The sequence below is a fragment of the Lethenteron reissneri genome, chromosome 11, assembly GCF_015708825.2.
Source record: "Lethenteron reissneri isolate LAM-NWPU_2019-01 chromosome 11, ASM1570882v1, whole genome shotgun sequence".
Taxonomy (NCBI): domain Eukaryota; kingdom Metazoa; phylum Chordata; class Hyperoartia; order Petromyzontiformes; family Petromyzontidae; genus Lethenteron; species Lethenteron reissneri.
Window position 1 is genome coordinate 1,703,794 of NC_083789.1, and position 24,587 is coordinate 1,728,380.

At 43.0% G+C, this 24,587-nt stretch overlaps 1 protein-coding gene and 1 long non-coding RNA gene across 3 annotated transcripts in view; one reads left to right on the top strand and one right to left on the bottom strand.

Annotated features, from left to right (window-relative positions):
- BTBD7 (BTB domain containing 7) overlaps positions 1-24,587 on the top strand; it is a 58,487-nt gene that overhangs the window by 10,433 nt on the left and 23,467 nt on the right. For both annotated transcript variants that reach the window (XM_061549750.1, XM_061549751.1), the window contains exons 2-7: positions 5,469-5,659; positions 6,947-7,299; positions 8,501-8,656; positions 11,610-11,859; positions 12,678-12,856; positions 13,729-14,131. In XM_061549750.1, the coding sequence (XP_061405734.1) occupies positions 5,578-5,659; positions 6,947-7,299; positions 8,501-8,656; positions 11,610-11,859; positions 12,678-12,856; positions 13,729-14,131 (1,423 nt within the window). In that variant the 5' untranslated portion in view covers positions 5,469-5,577. The remainder of the gene's footprint in view (positions 1-5,468; positions 5,660-6,946; positions 7,300-8,500; positions 8,657-11,609; positions 11,860-12,677; positions 12,857-13,728; positions 14,132-24,587) is intronic.
- LOC133341258 (uncharacterized) lies at positions 684-2,631 on the bottom strand. The gene is made up of 2 exons (XR_009755028.1): positions 2,388-2,631; positions 684-2,211 (listed from the first exon to the last, which is right to left on the bottom strand). It is a non-coding gene; the product is annotated as an uncharacterized LOC133341258 (long non-coding RNA).

Consider the following 24,587-nt stretch of genomic DNA (forward strand, 5'->3'; position numbering starts at 1 on the left):
TGCGAGAATTATGAAATCCACACAGAAAGGGGCCCGAGTCAGGAATCAATCCCAGGTGATTATTTCTGAAAGACACACAAGCATTACCACTGTGCCACACATATTGCATCTACTTCCACATGGTAGTTGAGACGTCAGTGCAGCTTCAACACTCAATTCCATTTAGCTGCTTTGGTGGCAGTGGCTGGCAATGCCCACGACAGCCATCGACACTACCGTTATTATCTTCAACAGCCAGTAATGGCAGTGATGGTGGCAGTAACTACAGTAGTAACTTTGTCTGTCATCGTCATTGTTGTCATAATAGTTTCTTATCTGTTAACGATTGCACAAGATTTTGAATGACTTTCGCTCCAAACTGTTCGCAAACTTTATATTATCGACTAATATAATGGCTAATAGGATTATTTTAGCATCCATTCTGTGACTCATAGCGTCTATTAAATAACAGATAATAGAAGTGCAGTTCTACAGATAACACTATGTAACACAATTTTTGTTCCTGGGTAGTAAGTGTTAATTCATAATTTCTTATGCCTAAAAAGTATAGAAAATGGCTATTATTCCCCACAAACTTTGTTTTTGTGACCAGGACAGTGATATTTTGAAATTTACCATTTTCATAGAGAAAACGGGCGAATTTGTGTCTTTTCGTTCACATAAAGTCAGAAAACAACAGCATATTAATCAAAATTAACATGTATTTATACTAAAGTAATACAAAAATTACTACAAAAGATTTAGAAGTGAGTAGTTTTTCGAGATTTACAATTCTACTGTAAATCACTTTCACGAATCAGCCCCCAAATGTAGTCTCCCATCATGTTCTTGTTATACTGTCCTTGGTAGCGGCGTTCAAAGTCCAGTATATCCTGGTGGAAGCGCTCGCCTTGCTCCTCCGAGTCTCCCATGTTCTCCTTGAATTTATCAAGATGAGCATCAAGGATATGGACTTTGAGGGACATCCTACAGCCCATTGTGCGTAGTTCTTCACCAGAGTCTCAACCAGCTCCACATAGTTTTCGACCTTGTGATTGCCCAGGAAGCCACGAACCACTGCGACAAAGCTGTTCCAAGCCGCTTTCTTATCGGTGAGCTTCTTGGGGAATTAATTGCACTCCAGGATCTTCTTTATCTGTGGTCTGACGAAGACACCGGCTTTGACCTTTGCCTCAGACATGAGGGAAGAAGTCTTGAAGGTACTTTAAGGCTGCTGACTCCTTATCTACAGCTCTGACAAATTGTTTAATAAGGCCCAATTTGATGGGCAGTGGTGGCATCAGCACCTTCCGGGGGTCCACCAGTGGCTCCCACTTGACGTTGTTCCTCCCCACAGAGAACTCGGTCCGTTGTGGCCAGTTCCGCCTGTGGTAGTGCGCCTTGGTGTGCCTGCTGTCCCAAAGGCAAAGATAGCAGGGAAACTTGGTAAAATCGCCTTAGAGACCCATCAGGAATGCCACCATTTTGAAGTCTCCGATGACCTCCCAGCCGTACTCATCATGCTTCAAGGCATCCAGCAAGGTCTTGATGCTGTTGTAATCCTCTTTGAGGTGCACCGAGTGAGCCAGGGGAAGAGACGGGTACTTTTTACCATTATGGAGGAGCACGGTTTTGAGGCTCCGGGATGAGCTGTCAATGAAGAGGCGCCACTCATTCTGGTTACAGGCGAATCCGATTGCCTCGAACAGACTGGTCACATTGTGGCAGAAGCAGAGCCCATCTTGACGGATGAAGAAGCTGCAAAAAGGTTGGTGACGCTTCCTCTGACCTACGACTTGCACACTTTCATCCAACAAGTTCCACTGCTTGAGCCTAGGCATCAAAGCTCAGCATTGGACTTGGTGAGACCAAGATCTCTGATCAAGTCGTTGAGGTCTTGTTGGTTGGGGTAGTATGGGTTTCTCTTCTCAGCTCCACCTCTGAAATTGTCATCTGGATCGACAACGTCTTCTTCGCTCTCTGACTTTCTGCTCTCTTCTAAAGACTGGCTGCTCTCTCTCCGGAGGAGTGGGTACGGGGATCTCATGGCAGTGTGGCACCGGGGTGATGGATGACGGAAGGTCTGGATACGTGATAGCAGGTGCATTCTTGCCAGTCCGACGTTTGGAAGGGTCCACCATGCAGAAGTAGCAGTTGCTTGAGTGGTCTGTGGGTTTCCGCCAAATTCTTGGGATAGCGAACTTCATGGCTCTCTTTTCCCCTCTGTACCATCTTAAAAAATACATGTATTTCACCCATGACTAATGTGTAAGAGATTCTCGCAACATTTTTCATATATATATTTTTTCAATAACATTGAAAATTGTAAAAATAATAAACTTTTACAATTTACATTTTTTTTAAAAATGTATAACATAAATTTTCGAGCAACAATTTGTACATCTTACCTTACAGAGTTTTTTTGCATTGCTCACAGGTGAAATGAGGTCCCCAGGGTTTGTCTTGATCCATGTCAGGCATGCCAAAATATGCCTTGTAGGCCTCACACATCTTAGCAGATGCTTCAACAGAGTACTTTTTCGCTCTTGTCTTGATAAATTGGCTGCAGACATAGCAAAATGCATCTGCCGGATGCTTGCAGCCTCTTGATGCCAACTCAGAAAAATGCAGATATGTATCCACTTAGGCAGCTGGAATCCAACTGAACTGGTGGGCTTAAGGCCCCTGCATTTATACGACTATTTATATTACTGGAAAGTTCTCGAATGTTCTAGAAGTTACTCCAAGTTTACTCAGCACTGAATCTATCTGGAATGTTCTGGCAAATAAATTTCAAAATATAATGTCCTGGTCACAAAAGCAAAGTTTGTGGGGAATAATAGCAATTTTCTGTGCTTTTGAGGCATAAACCATTAGGAAATAACACTTACTACCCAGGACAAAAAAAATTTGTTGCAGTGTAATGGGAATATTTGAGGATTTGTTTGCCTGACTCCTCAGACGTTAAAAAGACTATGGATGAGAGGAGTTTTTGGAAATAAATGGTTCCTAGATTCTCGCTGTTTTTGCAAGATCCACCAATTGACACTTAGTGGGTAACTCATGAGAAATTGGGAGAGATGGAAGTGGCTGGGGGGGGGAAGCCTTGGTCCAGAATTGGTTGACCATGGCTGATGGTGGTGATGAATAGTCATGCCATGCTGCTGCAGTGCAGCATTCTGCCTTGTCCTGAAATGTAGAACATCTGCCTTGGTGTGGTACCTTGGAGCACTTGGCTCACAATCAAAGGGTTGAACATTCAATTTCGTTTGAGGGCTGGCTTAGCCCTGGAACAATAAAACAAGTACCAACAATGTGGGAAGTCATTAGTGGGCACCCTATGGATACACTGGCCCCTAGCCATAGCAGTGTGGATTTTACATCACTGGATTACAGCTGCCAAGCTCCTCCCCAGTGTTGGAGTGAGGAGACAACGTGGTTGTAGGAATTATCCTTCAATCTTTTACGGAGTCTAAGGCCCCATGAGGATATTCACTGTAAGCTCCTGTTAGATAATATAACCAACAGAAGATGTGTCCACCAGTGTTCACATGTTCAGTTCTTGAAGCATCCAACGCCTCATCCGTTGCTACTTATGCACACCTATGGTGCTCTATGTGCAGCATTTAAATCCATACTCTAGGCCCAATTGACAATGTGCTCATTTTGTGTTGGCAGCAGGCCACATTCAGTCTTTTTTGGCATAAAAAAAATAACAACATGAGTGGGTAATAGAGGTTTGCCAAATATTGACAAAATATTTCCAACACGTGATTAGGCTCATTGTTGTAAAGGAAATGGAAATTCTCGACATATATATATCCACTGTTGCATGAACACAATTAAAAATAAGGAGAACGTTTAATACCAGTACACTAAAATTGGCCTTATTTTTTGTTCAATGCAATTATATATGAAAAAGTTAAGAAAATCACTCTCCCCTGGTCAACGGAGTGGTGCTCATCTGCATGAGAATCCCGGAGCCAGTAATTTAAGCTCAACTTTCGTGTGGCAGGGGCCAGTTTCCCCCCAAGACAACCAATATTCACTTTTCATGAACTGCTAGTCATTTAATTGACTTCCGATGAATGATGGCTAATATTAGAATAAAAAGGTTGACTGCTGGAGCTATGCTAAGTGCACTGCGTTTATCAACTTGACCTGCCTAGTTTGATTCCTGGCTAACATGAGTGGTGAGTGGTATTTGAATTGGTCCTGACCTACCCCTTGACCGATACACACTGAACAACTTGGTCAAGTATGGGTAAACAACTCTTATGACCGACAAGTGTGGGGAGGCCCTTACACATCGGTGAATTGAAAAAAAGGGCTATAAATTAGAATTGCTTTGTTTTTATAAAGAGAAGGAAATTGTAGACGTCAAGGTGGGGAGGTTCTGAGTATCCATGGAGATTACATCAGAGGACAATTAAAGGAAGTAGCCAGTGTGGGTGTTTTGTTTGGGTGGTGTTTATGCATTCATGGGTATCTTGGCCAATAAAATGCCTAATGCATAACCAGCTGGAATAGAGCCATACATTCTCATTCCTGTGCCCACACTATAGTGGGAAATTGAGTTTAAAGTGACTGTGTCTCCGTTGCTTTACACCGCACATAAACGTGTTCAGGGATAGATCTTGAACTGCTCATAGGCTACTTTCCTAGTTGAGATTTGTTCTTCTTTAGCCACACACTAGCATTTTAAACAACAATTTCCAAGTACTATTTTTTCAAATGTTTAAAGAAAATATAGTGAATGCATTTCGAGTGTAGTTCAGGTCCGTTATTCATAGAAATTCGGTCGAAATGTGAAATTCCTGGCCCACCAATCTTGGAAAAGCCTGCATGGCTGATAAAATATAATTGGTATAAGTGCTAAACCAAATTTAATCTGCTGGAGATTAGTTGTCAGCTTAAAAAGATCCTCTGCTCATATCATACATTTTAATTTTTACAAAGGTATTTTTGTATCTTAAGGTTGTAAATGGTACTTGCAATTAACTTTGTTGGTACAGTTACTGCGAATGGAATGTTATCTATATACACAGTGTGGGTGAGGTGGTGGCGCACTAATTTACGGTAACACATTGCAAAAAAAACTTGAGCACATGATTTTGATTCCTGGTCATGGCTTACATCAGTTGAGTGATCTCTGAAGTGGTCCTAGATCCCCCTGTACTCCCTTGAACCTGAACTCATGGATGTGATGACATGGTCAAAAACCCCAATGACCATCACGGCTTGAGGTGTATTGACAAAGAGCTAATGATTATTATACGTACATTTTTACATCCTTATCTATTTCCATATATAGTCACAGTCCTTTATTATAAATGTGTTTATATTATAATTTATACTGTTCAGAACACTTTGTTCAGCCAGGTTTACTCAACCAGATTTTAAACTAATTGGGATTGTTTTGGTTGAGGTCATAGGATATGCAACTAAATGTGACTCATTGGACGTTTGTTGTTTGTGATTTTCTGCAGGCACATCATTAAATCACAGCCGTGGTCCGATACCGTTTGCCTGCGAGCGAAAGAGTGGCAGTTTGGCACCTGAACACGCGAGCATGCTTTTCTGCTTGCTCTAGCGAGCATGGGGGCCAGTCCATCCCACGTACACCACTCCTTCCCGCAGCGCGGCCGCATCAACGCTCTGCACCATCCGTCCAATGCAGGTACCGTTGTCAGCTCGCGAGAACACCGCAGTGTTGTTGCCAGTGTGTAATATATTCACCAGGCAGATAATTGGTTCATATATTCAAATAGATGATTTCACTCACTGTACACTTGTATGAATAATTGATTAGTTTGTGATTTATGCGTGTTATACGCAAATTATTTGCTGATGTTAGATTAACATTGGGGATTTAATGAGATTGGACACGCATTGCTGAAGATATAAGAATGCAACACGACATGGTAAAAATAGATTAAAATCAATTTCAAAATTCTATTACGACCCTGAATCGTAATAATGCACCTGGGGAGAGACCCTTTAAACAACTTGTTGTGCAGGCCGGGTGGGTCAGAGGTCAGCACTGAACCAGGACTGCTGAGATGTTGGGCTCGAACCCATGATCAAACTGGGTTCTCATGCATAGGGATTTGATCGTCGCAACCCAGTTACCAAGGATGGTTATAAAAACATTAAATTATATCGGGGTTTTCACTTAATTTGGCTAAATTTAGAGTCTGAGAGTTGACTATCGACGGGACTGCTTGGTAAAGAAGATTTCTCTATAGCAGGGCATATATTAAGTATGCCCCCTCGGTTCCTTAAAGCAATCTTATAAACAAAGTTGTGTATTCTCATTCAAGGTATGTTCTATCACACAGGGTGATGCACTCCCCTGTAAGAGTTTTAATTTATACTTGGTCCATGACATGATGACATAGCAAGGTTGATATGATAGTAAAAATATCCATGTGGACCTTTTTCTGTTATGCCATTCTTTAGGTTTTCCATGCGCACTTGAGTTTCTTCCCACATGCAAAGTACTTAAAATGTAATGGGCCAAACCTCCTAATGCCTGACCCTCCTGAAAAAGTATTGGTACTTCGTAAGGTGTTATGATGAAAATAATTGCTTAAATTATAGCCTTTTCACAACTTCATTTATGTGGGCAATTAAACCACATGTTCCAACATTTGTTTAATTTGCTTCAATGCGGATTTAATTTTCATAGTTTGCATTTCATGTCCCAATTGGTAATGTTTGGCCATTGCTCTTAAGTTATGGATTAAATGTATATATTGTCCTCCCTGTTCATTGCTTAAAATTAATTCTGAAAATTATAATTTATGTACCTTTAACGCAACTTTTGCTGGTGCTACTTTGTGAATATGTTGTAGCCTAGATCTATTATGCCGAAGTTACAAATTACATTCCATGCTGTGGTATTTGATTCTGAAGTTAGAGGCATGAAATCAAGTTTACAACGGTGTTCCTGTATTTTGTGCAGGTATTTCTGTGCTGGCACAACACCAAGGCTTCAGCCTGGACAGCAAACGTGCCGGAGTTGGGCTCGGCGGGGGGAGTGGTGGAGGCGGCGGCAGCGGCGGTGGCAACGGAGTACCGGGAAGTGTCGGGCACGCGATGGGCGGCGGCAGCAGCGGAGGTTTCGGGGCCGCCGCGTCGGCCGCGCTGTCGCGCCCAGGCTCCCACGAGCGCCAGCGCAGCGAGCGCAAGCGCAAGGCTGCGGCGCCCAGCTTGGCCACGCTGAAGCAGAAGCTGAGCCGGCGGCGTCGCGCAGGGCGCTCGGCCCACCATGCCAAGCAGATGCGAGAATTGCTGTCCGGCTGGGCTCTGCCAGAGGTCAGTGTTTGTCATCCTTTATTGCATGTTTATGTGCAGTTTTGACATTGTTTTATAATCTGTTGAGTGGCATCGTCATTATAGAGGTTTGATGCCCATGAGAGACGCTTTCCAGATCTCGTGGTCTTTGGTCTGTCTCGTGGATGGTCCCATTCACCTGCTCATATTGCCCTCCCAACTGATCTGTTTTCCTGCTCTTACCTTCCATTTCCCTTGATATTTACATACACACATTTTAAAGTAGTTTTTTTATATCCAGGTAATGATATTGGAAGTTGTTTGGGTGTTTCAGTCTTGTCATTTGCGCCGTGACAATGTCAGTGCCTCTTGCCATTGTCCTATAAGCAATCTGAAACGGTGGAATCATTCTGACAGTTCTGGAAAGGGCACCTTCATTTGCATAGGTCTGAGCCCAGTGAAGGGCATTAAGAGTTGATGCAAAGCCTGAAGGGCTGGCTTCAAAAATAGCCTCTCCAGCCAAGTCCATTGTCGTCTTTTAAAGGCTTAAGGTGGCCATTATATGAGCGTAACATTGTGCTTAAGTCACGATGAGAAGGCTGGACAACTCAAGCGGATAAGTTCTATTACAGTTATCTTGCCCTCTTCCTTGCTGCCCTTCAACATCTCCCTCAGCCATTAAACTCAGAACCTTTGGTGAAGTGTCTGAATACCAGGAGAACATCCTGCATGAGTATTTTGTGGGTAGACACTGTGTCAGGTAACCTGTTTTACATAATTATTGACAGCCTCCATTGGTACGTAATAAAATAATTACATTTCCACCAATAATGAAAACGCCAAAGGGTGAAGTTTTTGCCAAGCCTTGTCGGTCATTGTGGTTTTTTTTTAACATAATTCAACACGCTGATCAGTGTGGATGGTCTGTAATTGAACTCCGGTCACCAGGTTGATAGCGCAGCGTGCATATCACTGTATCACTGCTCCACTTGGCATGGTGATTAGGTTTTAATCATTGTTAATCACAATGCTTCAACCTCATCGTAATAAAATGATCTCTTCATCCACTGGTAAAAACTCCTTGCAACTGCTTATTCCGATTACACGTCGTCAATACACTCGCTTGATCCTGCCCTTTCCATGATTAATGTTGTTTCGTTTGTCTCATTGTACGATACTGCTGTCGCCGCTGCTGTTGATGGCGTTCTCATGCTGGCGTTGGTATTGTGCCGCGTGGGTTCAGGTGAGTGCGTTGGTGGAGGAGTACGAGGCAGCGGCTGCACTGAAGGAGGTTGCGCAGCAGGCGAGTCTGGCACGACCTACTGCCCATGGCCTCCGTCACCATCTGTCTTGCCTCTACGAGTACAAGTACTGCACCGACATGGACCTCATCTTTCAGGTAATTCCGCAAAAGCACCCGAGACCGGTGAGGTGACCACCTGGATTGTGGAATTAGGCTTTGGCAATGCAAGCCGATGCTTTTTTGGGGAGGGGATCATTGGCTTAAAACCCGTTGTTGCCATTTTAAGCATTATTACTCGTGCAGCATTCGTTTACTGTACTATCCAGAAATAACCCGCACTGGCGAGCCATGGTGTGCACAGGTACTCCGACAATCGCCCTGGTTGCTCTACTGCGTTGTGCGTGTGTCGTTTTGGGTAAATGGAGCATATCAACCATTGTCTTATCTAAACACTACAATGAGTTTTATAAAAGGAAAAATTAAGGAACTTGATATTTACCCATTGAGTAAATGATATAATACATCCTGTCGAGATTACATGTTTAACTGCCGCTTTAAACTCTAACTTGACTACAGATTACACACTGGTAGGTTAGCCATGATATTATGATACTACGATATGAGATGTGATATTTTTTTCTTTTTACAAAATTCAGATTATTCCCATTTTGTGAAGTAAAGTGCTTTTTTGATTGACATGCAATGAACACTCTTGGCTGGTCATAAAAAAATATGTTCCAACATGTGACCTTTTTTTACAGTATCAAAGTGTGAAAAAATTAGAATAGGTTTTACCTCTTCTGTTCGCTTTTTGGCATTCTCTGGTCTGACACAGGTGAGACTAGGCCCTCAAGAAGGCTGTCTCTGGTGTAGACCAATCAGTTTCAAAGACAATGCATGTTTTTTGTTTGCATGTTTACCACACGCGTGGTTACTGCAGACATGACTTCTTGCAAAAGATTTCTATTTGGTGTTTAATAATCTTAACACGTATTTTATTGCCAGAAAGGGTAAAACCTATTCTTATTTTTTCATCAAAGATGTTCCGTGGGGTGATTAAAGAGGCCATTCCAAGGAACTGGAACATTCTGCGATGTCATAATTTGTGCTTTTTGAGGAACAGAGCATCCCTAGCTGTGAGAGTTTGGAATTATTAGTTTTTTTCTCATGACGTGATAACGATAGCACGCTTCAAAGAAATTCCCACACCTCCGGAGCAGCCCTACAATTGCCTGCTCGTGCCACTGCTGGCAGAAAGGCTCCCTCCAGAGAGCCCCCTCTTTACATTTAGCTGCACCGCCGTAATAACACGTCCCTCTTGGACAGACACCCAAGATGTGCGGGTGTCACAAGGGAGTGACAGGCAGTCCTGTGAGTGCGCCGGCAGGGGAGGTAGCTCTAGCGAGCCCGTTTGGAGGGTATTTGGCCTACTCTTCCGTACGAGCCACACACCACACGGGGCCTGCTGATCGATTGAGTATCGTGCTGTACTTTTCTCCAATTATCTACACGGGAGCATAAACCATCACGTGAACTCCAGTCATCCTCGCGGCAGTGGCTTTTTGTGAACCATCGAAGAAACACGGTCACTGCATCACGTGCTTTGGGATGCATTTGTCCGGCTGTCTGGAATGCTCTGCCTTCCGATATTAGGAAGACACTGGAGCCTATGCACTTTTAAATCTAGATTGGACACTCATTTATTTAGAACTGCTTTTTGTGTTTAGTTTGTTGTCCTTTCCCCATATCTCTGATAAGCATGGTTGGCTATGTACGGTGCAAAAGAAGTTCAGCATACATATAATTGAGAATAAAACTTGTAAAACACAGTTTTTAAATTGCTTGCTGAAATACTGAGAGTATCCACGCAATGTCCTGAAATTTTCTCCTGAAACTAAGTTTCAAGCTATAAAATGGTTTGTTTCTGTAGCTTAACTGGTTATACAGGTTATGTAGTGTGCACATGTAACACAGCAGCATATCCAGATTAGGTGACACATTAATCCAACAAAGTAGTGGCCATAAAAAGCGACAGCTTGTTGCCAAACCTTTAAACCTGATATCTATAATTTGCATCATACGTTGACAGGGGAGAAGCAGTGGCTAGTGCACTATGCTATAAACCTCGTTTGGACACTGCTATGAAGCTGGTTAGTACACACTGCTATGAACCTGGTTTGTACAGTGCTATGGACCTGGTTGACGAGTTCGATTCCTGACCACATCTATCATAAGTGGTCGGCAGGCTGACGTGTGTGGTCCAATATTACAACTTGGGGAAGCCTTCATCTGCCAGTGGATTGTCAAAGTGCTAGACATGATAATTATTTGTAATACATTGACATTGCATCCTACCATGTGTTGAATATCAATGGGCAACGTTTGGATGCGGCTTCGGGTTGGCACTAATGCGGTAGTTATGATTTGGATTGTGTTTTGAATATAGTTCAGTCATTCATTCATGCATCTTTGTATGCATGGTGTGTCATGTTGTTACTTAACATTTTCTTGTTGTAAAATAACTCGTACTTACACGAACATGGGTCTCACGTTTGAGATATCATTTGGAATCTTACTCAAGAAGGAAGCGAAATAATCATTTTTACATGTTATTATTGTCAAGTCCGTTATCTTTTCTTTCGTTATGTCTGTTTATAAAATCTCTCACGCCCTACTTAAGAATTTTAGTCGTGAAGTCTGCTATGACCTACCAATTTATTTAGGGTTCAGAACCGATATAATTACACTTCTTTGTTTGGGTGCAGCGAATGCAGTGGATACATTAACAATCAAGCGTGCTTTATTTGTGCACTTTGCAGTCTTCGTTCACACGGCATGTTGCCGAGATAAGCAACTGATTTTTGGAATGGCAGCATGTTAGAAATTGGTTTAGGTTCTATAGCAAGTTAGCGGCCTCTGTTGTAAATTGATGAAATCCCTTAACGCCACTGTTTATTGATCATGATGGGCGGGCAGCAGTTGACCATATGCTACACTGTTCCAGTACCTCTTCGTGGTAAACAATGTAAGCCTCGCGTGATTTTTGCCATCACGATGCTTTTTTTTGGAGAACCTTTTGTAATTATTTTAATCCTCTTCTTTTTCCTAGGACACCTGCTTCCCGGTGCACCGGGCCATACTGGTGGCACGCTGTCCGTACTTCCGCAATCGGTTGGCCCTGCCGGGCTCTGCGGCAGGAGGGCCGGCCGGCGCTGGCGGGGTCGGCACGCTGGGTTATGGCGCGGAACTCACGCTGACCCTGGGGGCCGCCGGCGTAGACCTGCACGCCTTCTCCGCGCTGCTGCGCTTCCTGTACACGGGTGAATTGGATTCTGAGAGCGATGGCGGCGACCCTAATGGTGAGCACGCGGATTGTGGGCATTTCACGCTCGAAGTAGGGGATGCTGCCATTGCTGTAATAGGCCGCAGCATCATGGAAGTCCCTCCCGCCTCTGTGCACTGGGCTGTTTTAAATAATTCGTTTTGATTGTTCTCTTGCGCATTGCCTCAATAAGCAAATCTAGAATAAAAAATAAATGCTAATATAACACTTCTAACGATACAAACTTCTAAACGCTGTATAAAATATAGTGGAGAAATTTCTAAATATCATTTTGTACACCTTTTGTAACAAACTTAAGTATTGTTAATGAATTACAGTTTCCTATTATTGTTGAAAACATGTTGTGTAACATTGATCCAATTTCTAAACTTTTTGCTCTGGGTGCAGATCTTTAAATCTCTTAAAACAAATCGGAAACCTCCTCAGTTCCCCTGGTCTTCCTTCCAATGGACTTATTATATCTTAAAGGGCTCTCATGTTAAGAAATTGTAAGTCCTATTTAATTAAATATTTGGAGGTTTGATTCGCTGAAGGCTCTGTAATAAAATGTCACGATTATTGAATAAATAAACATGCAATTATTGGTCAATGCAAAATATCAAGATCTTACAAAAACAAAATAATGCCGTTCCTCAGAAGACATTATGCCCTGCCATTTCTCAATATGTCATGATAATAATATAACACATTTGGAAAACGTTCACAGCAAAGGCCACCTTTTTTGGATAACATTTCTGCTTCAAGTCGTGTTCAGGTGCTCGGTAGAACTATTTCACAGCGATAGAACCGTGAGCAATGGATTTGTCACTGCTGACGATTCTTTTGCTTCGGCAGCCGGCGGCAGTGGCTACGCGGGCAAGCAGGGATTGCTGGCGCACGATGGCAGCACATTGGCCCGCCTTGGCGAGGAGTTTGGCACGCCCAACGCGCTGGCTGTCGATCTGCTGGCGCTCCTCGACAGCGGCTGCTACTACGATGCCGTGCTGTGCTTCTCGTCCGACATGGATTACACGGTAGCGCAAGCCGATTCGTTTTCGTTTGCGTTGAAGGGAGTATTCCCGTGCTCTGTTTTTTCCCCCAAGTAGTTTTTGTTTATTATAATCCTTCTTCTGGTTGCCCCAGGGTCTATAACTGGGATGTTGTCAAGAGGAAAACCCCCTTGGGTTGTGCATACTCTTGTAATGAAGAGAATGTCTCATTGGGAAACAGGAGATGCAACTGTCTCTTACATTTTTCCTGTTTCCAAATTACCATGAATTTGTCTGCTCCTATTGTATCTCTCAAGCTTAGCAGGGCCTGGTTAATGTTTGGATGGGTGACTACCATAGCTCGCCAGCTATTGTAGGCATGATGCTATGCAGGTGGCCAGAAGGCTTCAGTTTTGGTTATCACCCCTTACTCTGTGTGTGGGGTTTTTGTTCCGTTTTCCTCCCACACACCAAACCCTCAACGGTATTCACTAAATACAGGGCCTTGAGACTTAATCATTATTTCGTGGCTAAATAACTAACATTGTTTACTACGAAAGTGCAATAACACATAGCACAGCAATTGTCTAAATATATATTTCATTTCCATTGCCTTTGAATTGGTTAAAATAAATTTAAGAACGCGTGATTTCTCAGCGTTACGTAACCTTGTGTTTGTTTTGTCTGCACAATAACTCTTATCTCTCCTTTCTCGTGCACGCTCGCTCTTGCATGTATGTATGTTGAATTTCTTTTGTACTGTAGGTCGCCAACCGTGATAATGGGAGGTGCGGGGGAAGGACAAAAAACTAAACACAGGACAACAATTAATAATAATATTTATAAAGCGCTTTTATTCGAGGACCTCAAAACTAATCGTGTCCCTGTATGCACGCCACGGCCGTGTGTCCGCGCAGTACACGGAGGTGTGCGGAGGCTACACGGAGCCCATGCCCGGCGACCTGCGCTGCCACAAAGCCATCCTGTCGGCCCGCTCGCCCTTCTTCCGCCGCCTGTTCCAGCGGCGAGCGCGCTCCGGCGAGGAGCTGACAGAGCGAGCTCTGCAGGCCCCCACGCGCATCTTGCTGGACGAGGCGGTGCTGCCACGCCGCTACGGCCCCGCGGTGCTGCACTGCATGTACACCGACTGCCTGGACCTGGCACTGGTGGCGCCGCCCTCCTCACCTGCCTGCGGCAGCCCGGTGTCTGTCGGTGCGCTTGGCGAGTTGCACGCCTCAGCCTGCCTGCCGTCTCGCGTCGAGGAGGCCATGGAGCTGTACGGCATCGCGCTCTTCCTCGAGTTTGAGGTCATGGCTCAAGGTGAGCAGCGCATGCGCGCGTCGAGATTCCGCTGCGGCGAGCATGCCCTTGTTGTGCTTTGTTCAGTTAAACTTTACTAAACTATAAACTAAACTATTTTTATTTCACCAGGGAAGATCCACTGAGTTCTAGTTTTTTTTCACAAGTGACCTGGCCCCAAATGATAGCTGAACAAAAAGTGGCTTATCAGGTGGACATTTATAGCAGCCAAATACTCTAAATGCATGTTGATTATAAATGTGATGGGAAACGCCAGAGGACCCGGAGAAAATTCCATGCGACCACGGGGGGGGGGGGGGGGCATGCAAACTCCAAATATCCGGGCGTCAGGGTCGGGATACCAGACGAGATAGTTAAAAAATCGCCACCGTAGCGCCGTGTTGGACAATTTCCAGCACGTTGAATGCAATGGATATCCTGGCTCATGGTCCAGAATTTTCCTGTTAACACAAAGGCCTCAGAACTACATTGATCCCTTTCTGATGTCTCCTTGCAGTGCTCTTTACACTTCTTTATCCATCGTTCAACCGAGACAACTGCCATCCTGTCCCATTTTTGATGTTGACACCCATAGCCAATTGTTGGAAGAGTAAAGTTCCTTATTAGGAAGTTAGAAGAGAATGAGTGTTATGGATTCGCATTCGGTTCAGATTTTACTGAGTAACCCAAATATAGATTTAAATCATGACCACATCTCAATTCCAGTTGAATAAAACCTGACAATAGTCCCATTATAATAACCTTGATACCTTTTCACAGCAAACTATTATTAAATGCAAAATGTTTTTGTTGCTGCCTATTACCAAATAACCCAGAATGTGCCCAATCCCATGTGAGCTTGCAAGCTAAGCAGGATGGATCATGGTCAGTGCTTGTATTGGTGACCACCGGGCACAAAAACAGGTGTAGTAAGTGCTGTGTGCAGTCGAGGGCAGTACAGCAAATGCCATTGTTCTATACGCCACCCACCTCCACCGAACCGCGCTAACCAGCGTGGCGAAGTATGGTCAAATCACCCTCATGGCCTGCACGGTATGGGGAGGCCCTCATCCAACAGTGAATCGAAAAATGTGCCCTACATGTTTGTGGCCCACATGTAATATGATTATGTAATGACAGACTCATTGATCATCCCATGGCGTTTCCATTCTGCCAAGTCATTATGCGCTGTTAGATAGTCAACAGTTAAATGTCTCACATGGATGGGCACTGTCAACACTCGCATTAATGGGTTGCATTCATTTTCTCCGGCTAGCCACCTTCCAAGTGCTGTCCTATGAATGGGCTCTAACATTGCTGGCTGTCACTGTAAAGCCTGCAACAACCGGGCATGTTACCCTTGTTGGATTTTGAAAGGAGGGCTTTTAACATCGGAGAGCCTCGGTGTATAGACCAGTGGAACTTTTAGCTGACTTCTAAGCAATACATTTTGCATTGTTTAGTTATAAATGTTACCTAAATAGCAAGAAAATCTAAATAGCAACACCACAATAATTTTATCAAATTATGATGTAAACTCTTACTCGACTTACATTGCTGAGACCTCTTTCTAAGTCTATTTGTTTGTCTCGTAAATCAATATTTAATTGTATGTCCGGTCTGTGTCTTAAAATGTGTTATGGTTCAACAAAAAATGCGAGCATTATGAAGAGATATTGTACATTTGCATGTAATACTGTAAAAATACTGTATCGTTGTACACCACACGGGATACTGGGACTAATTACATCTTGTGGAGGATTGCTCTGCCGAATAAAATAGTTCCGCGGTTCGGTTTGTAAGTACGACCGAAGTTATCGGCAAGCCGGATGGTTAAAAATAATAACATCTTATGAGTGCGAATATTTGTAATTCGGATGTTCGTACCTCGGGGACTGCCTGTACTTAAAAAAAAAACTACGTGTAAAATCTCAAGTGGTCTGTTGGTCTGAACTTCGCTGACTTTAACGCACCTGAGTAGCAGCATTGAAATTAGTGACAATGATCTCCACCGAGCAGACCTTGGAATTTCTTCACTTTCTACTCAAGAAAATTATAAGTTATTTGATTTAAAAAATCTAAAGTTAAACACATTTGCAAATGCCTGCTAATTGTATTGGTATTTATTCAAATGATCAATATTTAACACAAGTAAGAGGACACACTCACCTAATGTCTGTTGCCATTCAAGGGATAATTGACACCGTGGTCTCCCAAAGGCCCTGCTCTCACGAGTCTTGCTTTCCCTGACTTCTCGTGCGATGCTGGCACTTTACATATTGATGTGGTGTGATGCCAGGAAGCGTGGACTTGCCATAGTGGAAAACCAAAATAGATGAGAGATTAACTCCTTTTCCAGGGTGCTATGCTCCCGGCACGGGTAAATCCTCAGTCAGCCGATGTTGGTCAGTCAGTGCTAAATGTAGCACTTACGGCTTTGCAGTGAATTGCTTGCAGAGCAGAGCAATTGCAGCTCGCTGGATAGAGATGAGCGTAGTGAGATTAAATGAAAGCAGGTGATTTTATCTGTTTTCACTGTTTTTTACCTGGCTATTGCTCTGCTTTTAGACTCCATGTGAAGTATGCATTTCAAGTCCAGTCAGTCTTTACTCGCAGGATGAGACCAATATTGTGCAACAATTAAAACAAAAATCTCACAAATGTTATCGATGAAACGTCGTCGACAGGTATTGTGTGGGCCATGGAACTGCCAAAGATGTGTTTACTTACTACCATGCTTGAATATATACTTGTGTTACTTGATGTGTGTTATGCTGTGCGTGGCAGGTGTTACAAATACATACATGTGCAATGCTCTCTAATATAGTATTTCACAGAGGTTGGTGCTGCACTTGTTAAAACGAAAATACCTGACCGAATGAAAATGCTTGGTCGCTGCGGTTTTAAAGCAGAGGGAGGGCTAGCGGTTGCAATATCTGCAGAACCTGTGGTTCGTCAACAAACATTGATTGGTTTTTATACTACTTTTGTGTTCTTAGAAGCATGGCTTTTTCCACTACTGGTGTGTAACAAGATTGTGGAAGGATAAGGTTGTTATTTATTTTCATCTCCATTCCACAGGAGTTCCCTTTACTTGCCCAACTATCCTCTGTTTCCATGACACCTTTCACGTGTGCCACACCATGGCAACGCTTAGTTCACTGCCAAGGTCCATGTGTCCCTACGACTTTATAAGTAGTGCCTAAGTCGTCATAAGCTTACTCGGGGCCTTGGCCCAGGACCAGACTTATGCAAGGGTGATGATGCCCTGGGCAACCGTGTTGACCCGAGAAACACTCGTGGTGTCATTGGGTCACCGCCTCAGTCACGCATGAGCCTGAACGCAACTGACCTCTCTCAGCCACAAGGCATGCGGCGATCCCCCACCCCCTTCCTCTGCGGTTCGCTTATTAGTCACAACTTACGGTTTGCCATTCCGTACGATAATATATTTTCCATGTCTCGTTTTTGCTGTTTCGCTCGTTTTGTTCGAGCTATGTTAGACAAAATGTAACAATAGCATATAGTTGTCATACTTTGTAAACAATAATTTCTTACACGCATTAGTTTATGCATACATTATGGCCATAGGAATAGATTTCAGATTATAAATCCTCACATGTCAACCATCACCAAAATGCAATGTAAAAAGAACACATTAAAGAATTATTCTGAAAACGGATGTTTACTCGATGGAGACAAACCTTGTATATGCTACACTGAAATATTGTTATAAACCCAAGTTGATGATGGGATATTGTAACCCTCTTACCGCCGCTGCTGCTAGCTCACACAGTGGATGTCCTGCCGAGCCGAGGTGTGCTCACCCGTGGTTGGTGACTGGGCTGTAAGGAGTAGGGGCTAGAGCAAGAGAAGCACATGGGTGGAACATGAGAGCACAAGGACCGCTCTGTGTGTGTGGGGGACATGACTCAGTTCGGATTGGCACCGTTTGGCCACCGTTTTGGCTCAAGAGCCGCTCTGGTTTGTGCAGAACAGGTCATGAAAACATGGGTCCCAGGGTGGTCAGGCTAGGTGGCTCGAATCAAAGTTTTGAAAACATTCCTTATGCACATAATTGTGACCGCAAGTTTTCATTGAAACACTGGCTGTTTTATGGATGCCGCCACTACAAAGAAGGAGGGATCTTGAATGTTGTTGAATAAGCGTAGCGTTTCCATCTTTGGGAGGATCTTTGTTGTGGATGCATGTGTGAGTTACACAAGGCTGGATTTGCTCTAATTCGTGTCCATGCTTGATGTTTTAACATTTCTTTCTGGTTTTGTGTGCACCTCTCAATTTATCTCTGTTTTGTGCGTATAAAGTATTAGTGTGATAGTTTCTGCATATGGTTTTTTTGCCTATGTAATACATTGTCTGTGTATTGCATTGTGTGTTTAAACGTGGAGACAATTGGACTTGGAACCTTTTTTTACATATCTATGTGCGCTATCTACATTTGAGATGACATTGTCATTGTTGTGAAAACATGTTTAAGGTAACGTTTGTAGACCACTTTTTAAATGCCTTGTCAGTAATCATTGGGAATTATTAACTTAAATGGTTCTTCCATATTTTGCTGGTAAAATTTTAAATTGTCAAATATGAACGTTAAGTGAAAGCTTTGTCTTTTGCAATATGTGACTTGCGTGTGTATATAGCAAATGTAGGTTTTTATTTATGTAATGTAGTTCCTCAAGCAGGGTAATTCCACATGCAGTAAACTAAGAACAAAAAGGAACGTGTGGTTCAGGAAAATATCCAGAGATTGCTTGCAACATTAACTTGCAGGTACAAACCTCAGGGTTTCGTGCAGAGGGCGCTGGCTATGGGTGGAGGAAACATTTGAAACTTTCTCGAGCTGACAGGTATTTCCTGATTATATGCACAGTATGTAAAGAATGATCACTGCTTGTGTTCACGTGTAACCTTAGAGTGTTATCTCAGATTGTGACCAGACTAGGCTTGAACTGCGACAATGCAACCGACGGCAGCTTTTTTCAATCGTGCAAAATGCTCAATATCAAGGCTAGTTCGTGTGGGAATGTGCGTGATACCCATACATTCGCCATTGACTTCGGCAGTGAACATGTGGCATGCTCTTTTGAAATGCTTGTATTTTTAAGAATGACATTTAAATTATTCAGAAAATCTTCCCTATGATTCCAAGCCCCTTGTTCAGGGTGTGCCTGCAGTGGGATGTTTGGCCCGTTCCCTAAATGAGTGTTTCCCATCTAAGAGAAGAAAATCCACAATACTGCAGCAGTCTTAAGCTCCGCACAGATACATTCAGGAATCCATCCATCTACTGCTATCTTTTGATCACCTGCTTTACCCAATGCAGTGGCCGTCAACACGTTTGTCAATTCACGCACACGTGTTTGACCCTGCCTAAACCAGCAATCTATAAAACAAACCCCACCGACTGCTCTGTGGGGCCATGATACACTTGGACAACAGCACCGTCACGTCACTTCCGCCAGCACTGACATCAGTTTGTTAATTTCTGATATTGCTATAATTCCGGCACCAGGAGAGTTTTTTAGGGTTCAATGCGCTTTTATAAAAGAACGAGTCTAGGAAATGGACGTGGAGTCGCCCGATAGGTTATGTTATAAATGACATTGACTTGATGATAGCGGATAAACCCCATATTCTCAGACACGTCTCTTTCCTCAACAAATACTACACCGGAAGCAATCACAAATTGGTGGTGCAAGTTACTCCTCCGCAAAGCCCAAGGCAGTGTAAAGCTAATTATATCCAAAAACAAGATACTTTTCATAAAATATTTAGGTCCGGATGTAGCAGATTTTAGACTGCAACAGATAACTATGCCTGGAGGAGCAAAGCGATGAAATGAATGTTACCAAGTTAAATAATGCAATAATAATGGATAGTGCATTGAAAATGGGGGGGAAAGGTTTAAAAAGCAAATAGAGAATGCTTTGCTGATACTGCAGAAGGCATGTTGAGGAGTGGTGTAAACTCCGGAAGAGAGATGGTAAACAAGTATTAAAGTATTTTTAGTTTACCAGGTTAGGCCCACTGAGCTATATACAGTAGCTCTTTTTCAGAAGCGACCTGGCAACAAATGATAGCTCAACGAAGTGGCTTATCATGTGGAAATTTATAGCGGCCATACACTCTAAACGCTTGTTGATTCTAAATATAGAGGGAACAACCAGAGGAGACAAATCCACGTGACCACAGGGAGAACATGCAAACTCTGAACATCTCGGCATCAGGGTCGGGATCGATCCCCCACAACCTTCTGCATACTAGGTGATGGAGTTACCATCTCGCCACAGCTGCCCCTCCGTAATCCTCTTGAGAAACGAGTGCTGGTACGAGTCTCACGTCAGCGACGGGTTGACCGTTTCATGCCACAGTACCAGCGGCACAGAAAGCACGATTGCCAGACTTGGTATTTGGGGAACGTTTCGTCCCTGTCAGTTTGCCGACTACCTCTGACGATGCTGACTGCAAGGGAATACCTCCACGAGCAGTGCATTTAACAACAATGGGTTGCTGCAAGTGGCCCAAACAATTTAGTATTATGTTTAGAATTGTTTAAGATTCGTGGTAAACGCCAAAGGCTTTCAACAGGCAAACTAAATCAACGTGTTAAAGACCCCTACACGTTGTGGGAAACACGTCCCCAGCTTCTCTGCGCAGCTGCCTTTGTTATACGTGTGTGGTCGTAAGGATCGAAATTGGGATGCAATATTCTAGTTTCAAGGCAAATCTGGTTTTATGTTTAACACCGGAGTCAAGTGAAATATTCTCGCTGCTCATTTGAGCAATGAAGCAGCACTCATCTTTGTTGAGAGCACTGAGCTCTTGGTAAATTTACAACCAATTTTTGCTTCGCATTTGAGTGATACATCGCCCTGCAGTGGTTATAGGTTGAGTCTTCACCTGATTGTGAATTATGTGCACCGCTCACAGTAGTACCAAGCGAGATGTATTGTGATTACCGGTCATATTTTGGTCATGAATTTGAGCAATTTTTAGCGATGGCACTTGGGACACAATGACACAGTCAGATAAATGGTGCCAGATGCTCTTTAATGTGTACAGTCGATGGGATGGCTCGATTGTATTCGGCTCCATTATGTTTAGAGGCTGCACAATTTTACTTTGAAACTCTGTTATCTGCGTCACTGGCAAAAGACTGCAGCTTTGGTGCCAGTCTCTTAGAGATTCGCCAGGTTATTATATTTGTATTGGTAATCCTGCAAAGAGGACATGTATGGCGTGTGCACGAGGCTGAATGTGACCGTAAATGCACGAAGGTAGCGAGTGTAATTGACATATGCGTCACGGGTTAATTTAAACGCGCCACGATCTTTGTCTAGGGCAAGCCATCTGCAGGCAGGTTTACAAACAGATATTTGGCTGCTTTGTGCTTCTGTTTCACTGTGAGAACTGTGCACTTGAATGACGTGCAAAAATAGACTCAAGATAGCTGCAAGGCTTGGTTAGAAGAATCTTATTAAATACAGTTGTAAAAGTAATCTTCATAATTCAATTTGATTACCACTGTGTGTGTCAATAGCGAGGCCTCGTCTGCCATAAACAGTTGTGAGGTGTGGCCTTATTTTATGTTGTATCTTATCCGAAATGCAAACATATGTCTGGATGCTAACAAGGATCTCTCCTGACATCCTGTTTGCCTGTTTCTGCCTTTGTTAGAATCTTATGTGTGCACTTTGTTTTATTTTGTCGTGAAACATATGTTGGTGACAGCTGGAGACGATGTGCTTTAATTAAAAGTAAACCCAATTTACGAATATGCCCCAGTGGCTTCAATGTAAACTTGTAGTTGTCATAGTTATTGCAGAAATTGTTTTGAGATTTTGTCCCATTACATTTTATAACGCACTAAATGTGTGAGCTGCAATGGTGCAATAGGCCCCAATATCCTGGTGTACATACTGGCATTCATAAAAACCTATTGAAACGTATCCAAGCATTGCCATTGGATGCTCATTTCAAGGCGGATGCATCAGGCTGGGCTGGATGTGCTCATGAGGCCACTATTCTTGACTGCAAAGTCCCACTGTGCATTGCGCACAATAATGGTTTATTAATTTAAAACAGCACTCTGAAATGCTATTTCCATGGCATTCTATATTCACAACAATTACTCCTTCCTGGAAATTGTACCTTTTTGGTTTCACCTCGGTAACCATGGCTGCACGTCAGACTAGATACAATACATTGGGATTTGTGCTTTATTTCTTTCATGACAGAAGGCTCAATCGGTACATCAGTCTTTAAGTGAATGTGAAACGTGCTTCTGCACATGGGGAGGAACAACACAGGCATGTGAGGTTGCAGTAAAAGTGTCCTGTTATGGTGAGGAAGTACAATATCCGTTTTTTAATAACCCGCTTTATTCTAAACCTATTATTGTTATGAACTGGATTGGCAAGCAAGGACGCTTAACACTTGATAACCCGCGCAATGCACACACGTGGTGGATCGTTTGAACAGCTCTACCATAGCGCCTTGGAACAAATGTGGGTTATAACATTTACTTTTAAAGGAATTGGATCATTTTAGCATTGATTCAAAGGTGATAGAATGGGAGTGACTTTTGTATATAATCTGTCGTTCTAGTAGACAAGGCAATGCCCCACCTGACTGATGTAGTAGTTCCAGTATAGTTGTTTGTTACCAGCTTGTTTAGAACATACAAACACATCTTGATGTTTTAAGAAGCTTTGTTCGTTTTCTTTATCCAGCAATTTTCAATCTTTTCTTGTTTGGGTAAAAGTATAATGAGAATCATACTTATGATTGACACTCCACTCTTCCCTTTGCCCCTTTTCTTTCAAAGAAGTACATTGCACAATCTTCGTGAAGAATGTGCCTGCTACTTGGCACTGAGATACCCAATTCAGTTTCAACAGTAATGGTGTCTTTGTTTGAATGTGGCAAGGTAGCCTGATGGTCTAAGCAGTTGTGTGTTGTGCAATTGACCCAGTTATACGTTTTACAATTTCCTGTTATGACTTGCTAAACGGAGTAAACAATGTATATCTTGCAAATGAGATATTTAATCTCATTGGTGTCACCTTTATTAAGTACAAACCTTGTTGGAACGACTTAACTAGTGAAGACTGAACTTCACGTGAAGCTTGCTGCATCCATAGCTGTAATCAACGTATTAAAAAACAACCCAACCCAGACTGGGCCCTCGAACCGGTATGGTGACACCGCCTGCCATCCCACCTCTTCCTGTTTCTCAGCTTCTCTCGCCACACCAAAGGGGAAGGGCACGCGCCAGATCGAGTAAACTTAGGACTCTCAGACGGCCTCAGGAATGCTGTTTGCATTCTTTCTGGGGCAGATTACACCCTGCTTGTGGCCCATTAGCCGCAGTTTGTGCGAGAGATTACTTTTCTGTGCCTGTACCTTTTGCCCTATGCCATTTCCACGTCCCAGCAGGGTGGCTTGTTTGCTGACAGATTTACTGCGGAACGAACACTTTGCTCCAGGTTTGGGGTGAGGGGGTGGTGGGAAATGGGTGATTGGGGCTGAGTCCACAAGGGGCGAGTGTGCTGCTGCTGCTGCTATTGTAGTAGTAGTAGCAGCAGCGTGTTTGCCGTGTTTCCATACATACCATTTCAGTGTTCACAAGCAAGAGGAGTGCATTTTCAACAGTTGTTTTGCTGAATGACTCAATTAATTTATGCACAGAAAAATGTACAGAAGCATTTCTTGAACAATCTCAGTAGCTATATGGGATAAATACATTAAAAAACAATAATTGCTTCTGAGCAGTTCGGGATTGGGTTCCATTTGTACCGTACTTAATGTGATTGGTTCCATTTAAACACAGCGATCTTACAACAACCGTTCATATCCAAAGCAAATTCAAGTTAAATTACCTCTCAAATGTATATGGCAGATGAAATTGATGATGATTACCAGTTGCACTGCAGAGTACCTCTTTGGGGGGTATACATGGCCCTTTAAAAAGATAAACACCAATTTGGCACCAGTTTATTTTTTCCTTAAATTATTTGGTGACTGGGATAAGGCCCTTGCTAGTGCTCAAACATGAACTCTTAGTTATTATTTTTAGCTCATGTCCCTTCGGGCGGTGAACCAGGATTTTGTGCGTGCTGACTTCATACTTTGACATTGCCATTATTTCCCAAATGCCACTTAGCTTCTGCAATTTAAAAATACGTAAAAAAAACATTTTGTGTGTGAATTTTTTCTTCGTTTTTTTTGCCCAACAATTCTTTATCCTTAGATTAAAATTGCAGGTGCCACTCAGCTGTAGATTTGCCACTTGCACCGGAGCTCATTGCAGAGTGATGTTTGGGTTTTTATTCGTGTCATTGTAACCACACGAGTTCCTAAAACCAATTCCCCAACTGATTTTCATCTGGGTTTATGAAAGGCTTTTTCCCTCTTCGTTGCTTTTGCTTATCTATTTTGACTGAATATGTTGGTT